This window comes from Pelmatolapia mariae, linkage group LG14 (assembly GCF_036321145.2).
Source record: "Pelmatolapia mariae isolate MD_Pm_ZW linkage group LG14, Pm_UMD_F_2, whole genome shotgun sequence".
Taxonomy (NCBI): domain Eukaryota; kingdom Metazoa; phylum Chordata; class Actinopteri; order Cichliformes; family Cichlidae; genus Pelmatolapia; species Pelmatolapia mariae.
In genome coordinates, this window is record NC_086239.1 from 38361568 (window position 1) to 38374571 (window position 13004).

Sequence of the window (13004 nt, forward strand, 5' to 3'; positions counted from 1 at the left end):
TCGTGCAAAAGCCACGACGGCTGACGAGAAATTTACCAGAGATGTTTGACTGCCTGGAATATTCATCAAGGCACGCACTGATTCAGTGCCGATGTGTGACTGAGCCAGTGTCCAGATCATCCTCACTTTAAAGTGATGGTTAAGGTGGAAGCTCGGTCTTTATTTTCCAGAAAATGGAAGAGTAATAATACAGTATAAAATTAATCTTCTGCTCAAGACAGTTTATTAATATTGTTCATCAACTCAACTCTATTCACTGGTTTATGTCAAGGAGAAAATCGAGTAAAGGTTTCAACAGTCCCTGGGAATGCAAAGTTTAAAGAAAGCAGGATTTTGAACTACATTAAATAAGATTTACAGCATCTGCCAACAACCGGCTGGAAATGCAGACATTCAGACGTTTAAATCTTTGTAGTTGGGATTTAAATCCACAATAACTCCATAGGAAACATCTAAATACCGGGCACGACTGATGTCACCACTGTCCTGTTATCTAAATTAAATCTGGGCTACAGTGAAGAATAGTTGATAGTAGACGTCTAACAGGAAGTGAGCTTTGGCACGAGGAGGCTCAAGTTCTCACCTGTTTAAGCTGCAGCTGTGCTGCTGATGCCTCCCAGTTCCACCTTTTAAATGACAGATAAAGGTGATAACCACCCCACAGCGAAAACACTGTGGGCACCGTCTCTACAGCGTTAATGTGCCCTGACACAGGAAGTAAAGCCTTCTTAAAGACATCAGATATTTTGGTAACTTACTAACCTTTGCATCTAAAGTGGGAATCAGTGGAATAATCAGAAAGCTCATTATTCCACAGAGACGGTCACTTCTGATTGAACAACTTCAATCGTGTGGTTTTTCTCCATCTTAAAAAGGCATCTGACACATTAAACCATGATATGAATTTTCTAAGCTTACTGCAGGATTTTATTAGAAAAATTAAGTTTAAATCTTATCTAATTGGGAAACGTGATGTTGTTCTCCAATAATGAAAAGTAACCCCTTTTAACCTCTGACAGGTGTTCCACAGGGTTCTGTCCTCAGCCCACTTCTGTTTGTTTAAATATAAATGGACTACAGCCGCGTCCTGGTGCAGGTTTACAGAGGGGACACCCAGCATTTAGAAAACAGTCTTTAAGGAGCTTGGAAAGAAAAGTGGATGGATTTCTTAAAGTTTCTTGAATTTGGTCTTTGCTCAGCGACGTGACTGCCTTCTTTTCTCGTATCGTGAGTTTAGATGGAGGAACTTTTGTACTGGAGAGGGTGGCTGAAACCTTCACCCTGATGTGCTGCTTGGGGTTGTTACTTTATTAATCCTTATGGCGGTTTCCTTGGCTGTGATGACATCCACTACGGGCAGCTGTTGTGGAGAAATGGCAAAAACAGAGTCCTTTGGCTAGCATCTTCTGTTCAGCTTCAGTGAGAGTCCTGCCTGAAAAGTTCTTCACCCATTTTTCCTGACTGTCCTCCGCTGTGACGTCTTCCTGTTCTTGTTTGTATTGTCTAGACTGGGAAATATAAGTTTTTGTTAGGAAAGTATGGAATTTTTGGAGTTGTCTTTCTTTTCCTTAAATGTGAGCTTAGCCTTGTCCACAAACCCAAAAATGTCTTCTAACATAGGAGAGAGTAAGGGTTTGATTTGAGTTCCTGCAGAATCTGATCTTGTTGTGGAGTGCATCTATAGTGAAATGGACCCGCCTCATCCTTTCACCTAGAAGTTGGTTTTGTGCTCTCCACAGAAACAACGCCATTCTGTGTCCCCTCACCGTGGATCCAAGGTGCAAACTCTTGGAAAAAAGTCTGCTTTGTCTGTATCTTAGGTTGAAACGGAGATGGTTTCTATAATCCGCTAGTTTCCTTGATTCCTTTTCATACTCCAGTTGAAGGGTATTCCTCCCTAAGTGCAAGGCATTATATCTGTGAAGGTTCTCAGTCATCCAGGTCACACTACTCTAAAGAGTCTGGAAAGAAAAGCGACTGGACTTCTTAAAGTTTCGTGAAACTTTGCTTTTCTCCGTCCTTAAAACAGGCAAATAAGTTAAAAATTCACGTGTGAGCCACAGCACAAGTTTCAGAGCTACAATATCTGATTTATTTTAGTTTCAAGAAGCACACTAAGAAGGTGCCCCAGGCTGCAAAAGTAAATTTATAAAGATATTAGAGACTCTGTCAGCTCAAGCCACATTTGTTTTTCCCATTTACATTATGATGCAACGTCACGGTCACCTGCAGCAGTTAGGCCTCCCACGATGGTTTACAGTCAGGAAATATACACTTTGGATACTGTTAGGTTGCACATTTGCAATTTTATAGCTTTGTTCAATAAAAGGCGGAGCTTACTATTGAAAACTGCACAGCTGCTTAGACCCTGACTGGGTTAAAGTGAACCAGTTTGTGAATCAGTCGTTAATATCTGCTGCCTCCTGTTTTAGGTACTTTATTATACTGCACGGTCTGGATTTGTTGTTTGTGTTTTTTGGTTTGTGTCTACAGTGAAGTTTATCTGATTTCGTGCATGAATGCATTTTGTAAGCAGATTACACAGATTACCAAAATAGAACTGTTTGTTTTTAATGAGGAAAAGGGATTCAGTTCATCTATTGGTCAATTACAGCTAAAGTTTCATCAGCAGCAGCGAAATTCAGCAGTAACCCCAACAAAACAGGTTCCTTCCGCTCAACAATTTATTCTAATTTACTACAGACATGAAGCACCTGTCCCACCTGTCCCCAGGTGTTACTCCTCTGGTGTTTCAGGAAACTGAAAAGGAGCCAGTCTGAGTTTAAGAGCGCCGTGACTCTTGAGCCTCGCTCTGGAGATCAGATGCAGGGTTAGTGTTCTGTATTCTCCTCTCATGTCCCAGTCCACACAGGAAGCAGTATTATCAAACTGCAGATTGTGTCCTTGCACCACGTAGTGTATCATCTCCTGTAAATGCGCTCGGTCACTCTGGGTTTGTGTGGAAATATTCACGGCGGTTGTGAGACTACAGCAGCTCAGCACCATCAGAAATGCTGATTATTACAGTGTGGAAAACTTTTAGAATTTGACACAAATAAAACTAGAGAAAGGGAAAAAACAAAACAGGATTTAGGCACATAAATAAAATTGAGCTCTGGGCCTAAATCTGCGTGTGCTCGAGTCACCAGTGGAAAGCAGCTTTTGTGTCCAGCGGCTGAGACCAACAAACAGGAACACCGACCAGAAAGACTCCCGACTGATGAGAAGCTCCTCGCACTGCTCAAACCTGTCGTTTCTCCCGCTGGGTTTCAGAAGTGCGAGGCGGGATGATGTCGGTGGTGATGGTGGGCCAGCTGCCCGCTGCTGGCCTTGTCTCTCAGCATGGTTAGTGCAGTATTGGAGAAATCCCTCAGGATGTCCACGGTCTCCCGCTGGAGCTGCAGGGACTCCTGCACAAACTCCTGCTGGCTCTCCACGAGCAGCTGGACCGATTGAGCCAACGTCTCCAGAGACTGAGACACCGAGGTCAGGAGCATCCTGCTGGCCCGCTGCTGCTGCAGGCTTTGAGACGCCACCTGGGCGACCTGCTCGTGTGACCTGCGTGAGGACGCTCCAGCTGGGAGGGGGTCCGATAGGTTTGAGCCTAAGGTGGGGGGAGTACTGCGTGGAAAGTTGGAGGAGGGAGGAGGCTGGCTTTTAGAAGAAGAAGAAATAGTGGCAGAGGTGACTGTTGAGACAGCGGAGGATTGAGAAGTGGAGGAAGCTGCAGGTGGTGGAATTGAGGTAGAAGGTCGAGGGTGAGAGGAAGCCCCATTGGCTGCAGCAGGTGCAGAGGAAGATGATGGAGGAGGGAATGGAGAGGGAGCAGGGAGGGTGGAGCCAGGTCTGTTGGAGGTGCTGGGGGACCGTGATGGTGGAGGGACAACAGAGGATGAAGCAGCTTCTGAATCAGAAGCCAAAGGAAAGCCAGAGGACGTGGAAGCCACTGAGGAGGAGGAAGGTCCGGGTGGAGGTCTGCTGGAGGAGGAGTTGTTCTGGATGGTTTGGATCTGGCCGTTGCTGCTTCGGGAGTACGTGTAGACGGGCTTCACCCTCATCAGGGCGTTATCGGGCAGAGGATCGAGGGAGGTGGGGGGTGGCCGGATGGAGGAAGGGTAGGAGAACATGGAGTCGTCGTTTTCATCAAAATCCATCATGTGTTCTGTGAAAGACAAACAGGAGGATCTTTGTGCAGTTTATTCTTTAAAGGAGCAGCACTGAAACATGCAGGGTGATTCAAACTCTCATTACTGTCATTAATGCTGTCACCAGATAAAACGAGGACAGAAGAAACCGCACCGTTGAGATGTTTGCATCGTATTTCTGCACGCAGTAAACCGTTTTTGTTTCTCCACATTTTACAGGAAGCCTGCTTTTATTAGGAATGCACAAATCTAGAAGATGAATGTTCAGGGTTTTCATTACTTATTCCTCACTTCACTGCCTCCATCAGATTATGGCCGAGGCTCAGGTATGACATTCATGCTTGTGCCAAATGAAAGCAGGAAGTTTACAGGAACTCACAACATTTTCACTTTCTTGTTCAAACACCCACGTCATGCCTGATTCATATTACTTTAAATGCACATTATGGATCATTTTTAACACTTGCAGCCAAAAGTTGGACTGCATGGTTTAAAAAAATAAGTATCAACAGTGTCCTTACCTCCATCATCACCCAGGTCAAAGTCAGACGAGGAGTGGAAAGGATCTCCTGTAAAAAACATGAGAACGTCATGAAAATGTCCAAGAAGGCCTCAGAGATAAAGGCTTTGACATCTGAACTGGATATAAGAACTTTTTTTTTTTCTTCTTAAACAATCGATTTGTACGTCGGTGACGACGGGAGATCAGTCTGCGTCTCACAACCAACCGTTTCATATTTATATTAAATGTAAAACAGGACCCTGAAGCTCCTTGGTTTACACCTCAGAGTCTGGTCCAAATAACCCTCGATCGAGCTGCCTGAGCTTTTTCTTTACTCACCGCCAAGTTCTTTTTCAGGTGAGGAGAGAGGTGAAAGGTCAAAAGAGGGTCCTCCTGATAAAGTGTGAGTGCCGTCTGTCAGACTGAGGTAGGAGTAGGGGGAACTGTTGCAGGGTAGCCCTTTACTGCACATCTTTGAGAAGTCGTCGTCTTCTCCCAGGTCCAGATCGCTGTCGCCGTCTGAAAACCAACACATGAAATCTGAGTCAATTCTGATACTCTGACTGGACGGATCGTCATAGATATATCTGATACCTTTTTTAACCTCTCTCAGTTTTACACTGACCACGCTAACAATGCAGCGCCATCCTGCGAAGTGAAATTCCTTTGAGAGGCAGCGAACAGAGCGCATCTGCTGATTGGCTGCCAGTAATGTGATCAGCTTCCAGCTGCAGCTTTTCACACATGAGCAGCAAAGAATACATCAGACAGATTACTTAGTTCAGGTCAGTTTGTGCATACAGTGTTTTCCTTAGCCTCTAGGGGCGGTGCTGAGTGCAACGCTTCTCTAGACTTTTAGCACTTGACCCAGGAAGTACACAGCCCCCAGCAGGCTGATAAAAACACTTTCTAACCACAGTCTGTGTACACAGCACATTAAATCTGTAATAAAATAAACAACAGAACAGAACACACACACTGAATCCACAGCAATATGAAATATACACCAGTGTCAGTGATGCACAACGCTGTAACTCGAGTCAGTTATAAAATCAGCTGCTCGAATTTAGACCAGCTTTTACAGCCACCTAGCAGGATGCAGAGCATCTCTGCTGCCAGAAGGTGGCGTTAATGCACCGTGAAGCTGTCGAACAACAGATCACCTCACTAGCAGGTGCTGGGTCACTGACAGCTGAGTGGCACGGTGAGAAAAAAAACAGGAGAAACCTGTGAAGTCGAGACAAATTTCTGAAAAACAAACAAAAATGAGGTCTGGTTGAAACGCCAACGCGTGCAGTGACGTGACGGCAGCTTGGGGTGAGACTGATCAGCCTTTTATGAGGTAAAAAGGACAATTACATTACAGAATTTATAAATTTAAAATACAGAAACTAACACGTGTTTGCATTACGGGCTGGATGGCATCATCTTGTTTCCTTTCCTAAAGGATGGGTTTTAGTGCATCCTTTGTCAAAGGAGGCAGCAGCGAAGCGCCTTTCCTTCGGATTTGGAGAGTTGAACAGCTCTTATCGTGGCTGAAACTCTTATACTTCTGGGTCACTTCACTCAGAAACCTTTCCAAGACAGAAAATGGACAATCTGATAAAACCCCGTGTTGCTCTATGCCTCGCCTCACCTCCTCTAGGACTCATCATCAGTATCTTATGGACCATCCTCTCCACGGGGCCCAGTTTCTTCTTCCTCAGGGTTGTGCCGTTGGGACCCCGCAGCGCTGCAATACGTCGCTTCCCATCACATTTGAGGTCTGCCCACTTCTTCATGATCTGACGCACCTGAGTGGAAACGAAACCTTTGAGGAGTGCTGAGTGACATATCCCATCCATCACACTGCCTGCAACTGCTGCAAGTTATTAAACTACAATCCGTTTATGAAGCACAAACGATAAAAAAATAAATCTATCGCATCCTGAAGTGAAGACTTTCAGCTTATGTGATTATTAAGTTTGGTAGGAATATAATTGGCAAAGGTTTTATAGGTTTTATACAGCCTTTGTGTTCAAACAGCAGAGGGCAGCATGGTGTGGCAGGACTGAATGGCCTTATCTATTAATTCGCTCATCTGGGAGAACTGATTCTTTTTACATGACTTTGAATAAATTAATAACGTAATGCAGAAAAACAAAACTTTGAAGGACAGATCAGGACTTTTCTGAACTGTTCTAACTTCACTAATCATCTTTTGAAGGACTTTCTGGAGCTGAGAATGATGTAAAACAAACCTCTCTGTGATTTTCTCCCAGACCGTTGATCTGATTGGTGATCTCGACCCATGTCTGTTTCTTCGTTTCAGCCGACACACCTTGGTTAAACTTCCCTACAGAGAGAACGAATCAGTCTCAAGTATTAAATCGCAGCAGTGCTGTAAAACGTGACCCACGTGCTCCCTCTGCTGGTAAGGATCTTTAAAAGCACAGTGCACTAAAAACAGAATGAGAGCAGACTGACCAGTAAAACATCCTGTAACTTCACAATAAAATCAAATGTTATGTTTGACATCTGACTCAAGTTCTCAACACCACAATCAGTTTCACTTGAAATTTCTTTCAAGAATCAACTTGCTGAGTGAGGCCAGTGTTTCCACAGCTTTGGATTGTATCTGTGGTTCCTGAACTAAACAATATTAAAAAATGTCCCTCGGATGTGTTTTAACTGCCCAAACTCCGTGATGACAAAAACAAAAGGATGGAGGGATTCTGACTGCAGCCTCTCTGAGCAGGGCGACATAGCAGCATCAGAAGCAGCTCTCCACCTGCTGCCAGTCGGCTGGAGTGCATTTTGCAGGAGAATACAGATCACTGTCACCAAATGCAGCCCAAGGTGGTGAAGCTGGCGTCCATCGGCCTATGTGATGAGAGATTTGAGGAGCTCAACACTCGCATGATAAACATGACCAACAGGACGGTCAATAGGTCGTACCAGAATGGCCTCAATGGCGCATGTTTTATTACAAACAGCTCCTCGAAGACTTTCCTCCTAAATAGAAAAGAAATAATCTACTTTTCTATTCCTACTCACTGAGGATGATGTATCTGTTCCTCTTCACCGCCTCCAGCAGCAGCTTGACCTCAGTGAAGGAGAACCTCGGTTTGGCTTTCAATGCTCCTTTTACTCCTCCCACCCTCAGCTCCTCATCATCCTCACGCCACGTGGCTGACATTGCTCCACCGCTGCTTCGGACGGCCCACTAAAACAGAGACCGAGTCCAAATTCACCGCCCTCCACGACTAGCCGATCCTGATCCAGCTGCCAGTCGGGACTAGACACGCCTGGCTGACTGCACAGGACCTGCAGAAAAAACACAAAGGAAAAAACAATGAAAGAAATGAAATATGGAGGAAAAAACACTGTGATAAAATAAACTATAAGCAGGCAGAAATAGAATCTCTGCTTCATAAGCATACAAAATATTTCACTGTTTAAAAACTATTACTTATTATTGCTCTAAATAAGCTCCTTAATAAGCTTCTGTGCAGATCAAAGTTTATCTTTTAATTTTATACAAAATAACTTTAAATTTCAGCATAAACACATGAGTACATTTTGACTAATGTGAGATTTAATCCATGTAAGATAATAACATCATTGAGTTACACTAAACACTTATTCTGAAAATTCAGTCATTGCTAATCAGCTAGTGGTGGTGCTTCCTGTCTCATATTTTCCCATGCTGTCATGCAGGCCTGGGTAGGATGGACTCCATGACTCGTTCCCACTTGTGCCGACTCGATTTGACTGATCAGTCGATTTACATTGCAAACGAGTACCACCTAAATGTGCATGTGGTCATCAAAGTAACGTGGCTGAAAGTCTTGTGATGTCATGTTTATATGACACAAACACAAAAATGGAGGATTTCGAGGTGATGCTACACCTGCTGCTCAGTCTGTGGCTTTCTGTCAGACTCGGGGACCAGAGTGTTGGATGCTGTGTGGCTATTTGTGGCCGAGATTCAAAAATGGCGGTTTTGATTTCTTTGAAGGAGACAATCTCATGACTCATCGAGCAACGCCACAGCCTGTTGACGTCACATTTTTGCAACTAGGGCTGGTTATCGTCAAGGATTTCCATGACCGATTCAATTCTGATTCACAAGGTGCCGATTTGATTCAATTTGATTTTGACTCAGTCAGAAATATTATAATTCTGATCATTTATCCGTACATCCATATTTTATATCTATGTATAAAAACAAAGCTGACACTGTGAGACTTCATCAGAGGTGTGAGCAGATGCCTTTGTGTCAAAGTAACTGAGGATAAAACACAAAAACACGAAGGAGATTCTCCTGTTCTGGCTTTTTATAGCAGAAAACCTTAAAATATTCTGCAGTAGAAAAAAAAACTGAAGAAAACCATGAATCAACAGGTGAACATTACCTGATGCTTCTGAAGTGAAGCAGAGCAAAGTTACAGAGGTTTGATGAGAGACACAGCTGAAAGTTTTGCAATTTGACATCATTTGTAAAAGTTTACATTTCTTCAGGATTGAACAGAAATGAGGCTTTCTTGTCAGAGTTCATGTGTGGCAGACAGCGCTGTACACAACGGTAGATTGGTGCAGAAAACAGATTTTTGATGGTAAACTGGTTTCTGAGTACACTGAGAGAGAGAGCTGTGCAGGAAGTGTAATTTTATCGTGGTGGAAGCAAAACTGCCAAAATAAGAGTGTATCCATGACGATGTTTCTAAACGTGAAGCGGTTTTGATCTTCTTTTGTTGCTGGTTCAGTAAACTGTGCGTGCCGTCGGGTTTACATCTTTATCGGATTACCTGCTTTTTAATCGTTTTCTCTTTTAGCTGTTGGTGGTTGTTGAAATAGTTTTGTTAGCTTTAACCTGAGATTCTGGCATTTCTGGAAAAATACATTTATATTTAAGTCGACTCAGGATTTAATGAATCCATATCGCATTATTCAAACTGAAATCGATTTGAATCGGAAAATCAATTTTTTAAACCCAACCCTACTTGCAACCCCCACTGAACAGGTACTAAAAAAGTAACCAGTACCAGGTACTAATACCTAATGGAAAAACCTAACAACCGAGTCAAGACGAGTAGATACCAGCGGAAAAGAGGCGTAACTACTGTCTTGGATCACGGGAAGTGATAGCAGTCCCATTCCTCCAAGCTTTGTATGTTAATGGCAAGCCAAGTATATCTGCCCACTCAAGTTTAGAATGAGCATTTAGAGCACTGGTACACCTAATACGTTCATATTACAAGCTACCAAGCTGTGGAGTGAGCAGTCTTTCTGTAGGAAACTGAGCAATATTGGGGGGTTTTTTCCCTATTGTGAGGTCTTGTTCAAGTCTGTGAAACCATTAAAATTCTTCAGAAAAAAGAAAAAAATCAAAACATTTTTATTCACTGGACCAATTTTCTGGTCCCAGCGGCACAAACTGATCCACTGAAACAAATATTTTTGAAGTGACGAATATAAAATTTGGCAATTTTTTTTTTACAAGTTGTGAGACAAAACTTTCTTCATACAGTTTCATAAATATTTCATGCATGTTTCAAGTATGTTCCCAATTTAAAAAATGACTGCAGAAGCAGGGAGTCCAGTCATCCACTTGCACTTTTAAATGTACCTGCAGCTCACAATTTAAAGGTTACAGAATTACGTTCTCAAAAATCCTTTTGCATACTTTTAAAAAAAAAAGGGTCTAAACAAAACTATTCCTATCTATGATACAAATCGCATTCAAATTTAGCGACTGCGATGAATTCATATAAAACTGGACTATACAGATGTTATCACCTGAGCGACAGCTGTGCAGCTGAACCGAACCTACGAGTGTCTCCGTCTCCTCCTTTGACACACAAGACTTCTGAGAACTGGATTTTATGTTGTGAAAACTTAATTTTAATTAGCAACACATACAAAAAGTGCTGCACGCGTAGCAGACAGTGTACTGGTTTCAGGCTGACTGAACCATAAACAGCTAGTGCAGATTTCAGGAAAACCACCTGCAGTGTTGGACAGGGGCCGCTTTCATGGCTGTGGACGAGAACATCTCGTTTTTCCTTCAGCTCGTGTCCCTATACTGCCCCCTCCTGGCTGGACTTTAACATACACGAACACGGATAGATGACTGTTTTCCTGTCTTTGAGAAATTATTCTTTTTCTACTTTCTGAGGAAACCTAAAGACATCCACACGTGTGTGTAGGAAATTCCTCTACATACACGTGTATGTGTGTATCCATATATCAAGTAGTTACAAAGTAAGTAACCATGTCAGTGCAGCCATCCTTCTAAAGTGCTTTTTTTTAGTTACTTTGTTTCTTTTGGTTAATCTGTTGAATTCTGTTTACGTCACGGAGTTCGAACCGCCGCTGATTGGCTGGCTGTAAACATCTACGAGAGCGTACTAATGTTCCAGATCTCATTAAATACCTGATAAACATTGCGTTCTACCAGGCCACGTGGCCCACGCGAACCAATCAGCTGCGACCGTGCTGTGTCTTTGTTGAGCTCGTGCCCGATGGTTCACACGGGGAGCTGCCCACCCGACGACTCCTCCGCGTCTGTTAGCTACGCGGGGCTGAACCGCTGCTGCGTGAAAACGACGAGACGTGCGAATCCTGCGAATTTCCGTAACCACGAGCCGGATTATCGCGAACATTACAAGCGGAGCTGTGCAGTGTCTTTGCGCTCCAACTCTCGGTGTCCGAGCTGGAGGAGACGCCTGCTAGCTCGGCGCTACGCTTTTATTTCGCACTGTAGCACGTTCGTACGTTTTGCGCGAAAACGCCGCCCGTGCGGGCTGCTATTGCGGATTCCGCGTGACGTGCAGTGTTTTTTTAAAAGGCCGCATATGCTGTAAATAATTACCAGGCAAATGGCGCTGTTCTCCCCTCCTTCCTTCGTGGTTCTCCCGAAAGTTCGGAGTGACGAGAACAAGCGAATTGCGCAGACTCTATTCACGCAGCGCGTGTGGTTTTTTTTCCTTCTTCTTCCTCGAACGCGCAACATTTTCAGGCCGCTGCGCGCCCCCATGTGCCGCAGACGCGGTATGCACCAGTCACTCCCATTCCCAACACATCAGTCACCAAACTCACGAAGTCTGCACGTTCAGCCACACGGTGAATATTTAATGACTACCATCACCCTCACAGCCCCTCCTCCCGCCTCACATAATTAATTAGTCCCAAAATCACGTACGCCATATTCCTGCGCACATTTTTTTTTTATTCATTACGTTCATATTTTAACATTTTATCGTCGCAAACACACACAAGTGATCCTCAGCTGTAGTAGTTACCTTGTAGTTACGCACATGAAGGCCTTTTTAGGTCAACATAGGTCAGCATCATCTACACTTATATGTTTTGTACTATATTACTCATCAGTAAATAATTAAACAAAAAACAGCTTCTAAATCCCCCAAATTACCCAATGAACGATTTGAAACCTAGCAGCTAATAAAAGTACAGCATAGTTTACTTAAAGATCTCCCTGATTGGCTAACATTACAAACACAGACATTAAGTACAAATCATTTAGGATATGGTGACTTTTGGCATTGTCAGCAAACCTTTGATGTGCACGACTGAGAGACAGGGTCCTAAAATCAGCAACAACGTCACTTGGTGTCACCACCATTTTCTATCAATATGGAGACAGAAGGAAGATGGGAGAGGCCAGGAAGAATGCATGTTCCGCTTGCGTCCGCTTGGTGTCGCCAGAGATCCTCCATTGTGGCGAAATACGTATTTCCTTCTTCTGGGCAATACCCGGCTGGGCCGACAGAGGGCGCCGTCACATACGTGTTTCATCCACAGTGGCAGATTTGGGAGAAAGTGGAAGAACAGGGTTGTGTAATTTGGGACTGGACTGGTTGCTTTTCAGAATATTTTGCTGCACAGATGCCGTTATTCCCCTGTCCGTCCGGCAGATGGAAAAGGCGATGTATGGGCTCATGTTTCATAACACCACAGCAGGGACAGCCGCTCTTCACACAAATTGACGTATTTGTGTGATTGTGCTCTCTACTGCTACTGCTGGCAGTGATGGTGCTGCTGGAGTGACCCAAATTTTCCCCACAGGGACCATTAAAGGTTCCCAAGAGCTAAAGGAGGCCACGCTGAGGGGTAAAACAGAGCGTACATTGCATTGCAAACTGACTTATAATAATCATAGGTCACATTTTATACAAATAAACAAAACTACGACTTTCTATTAGGATATCTGGGGAACAAACAGGAATGTTAAAATACGGGTTACGGAATAAAGAGCTCCACTTTAGACCCACTAGTAAAAATAATGGACTTACGGCCTCTAGATGAGTTTTACAGCACATTTCACTGTCAAAAGTGAGTAATGGGAGGTTTAA

At 43.7% G+C, this 13004-nt stretch overlaps 1 protein-coding gene across 1 annotated transcript; it reads right to left on the reverse strand.

Moving 5' to 3' along the window:
• Positions 1 to 238: 238 nt before the first annotated feature.
• Positions 239 to 11719, reverse strand: LOC134641516 (uncharacterized). Its single transcript, XM_063493972.1, has 7 exons — positions 11504 to 11719; positions 7684 to 7953; positions 6888 to 6982; positions 6284 to 6440; positions 4987 to 5166; positions 4667 to 4714; positions 239 to 4162 (listed from the first exon to the last, which is right to left on the reverse strand). Exons 2-7 carry the CDS (start codon positions 7823 to 7825, stop codon positions 3270 to 3272), a joined length of 1515 nt encoding a protein of 504 aa, XP_063350042.1. The 5' UTR covers positions 7826 to 7953; positions 11504 to 11719; the 3' UTR covers positions 239 to 3269.
• Between the last annotated feature and the right edge of the window lie 1285 nt (positions 11720 to 13004).

Coding starts and splice junctions, on each gene's coding strand:
- LOC134641516 (XM_063493972.1), bottom strand. CDS start 7,825: ATGTCAGCCACGTGGCGTGAGGATGATGAGGAGCTGAGGGTGGGAGGA. Junction 5,167..6,283: donor GATGATGAGTCCTAGAGGAG/GTGAGGCGAGGC, acceptor GTTGGTTTTCAG/ACGGCGACAGCGATCTGGAC. Junction 4,163..4,666: donor TGACCTGGGTGATGATGGAG/GTAAGGACACTG, acceptor TGTCTTTCACAG/AACACATGATGGATTTTGAT.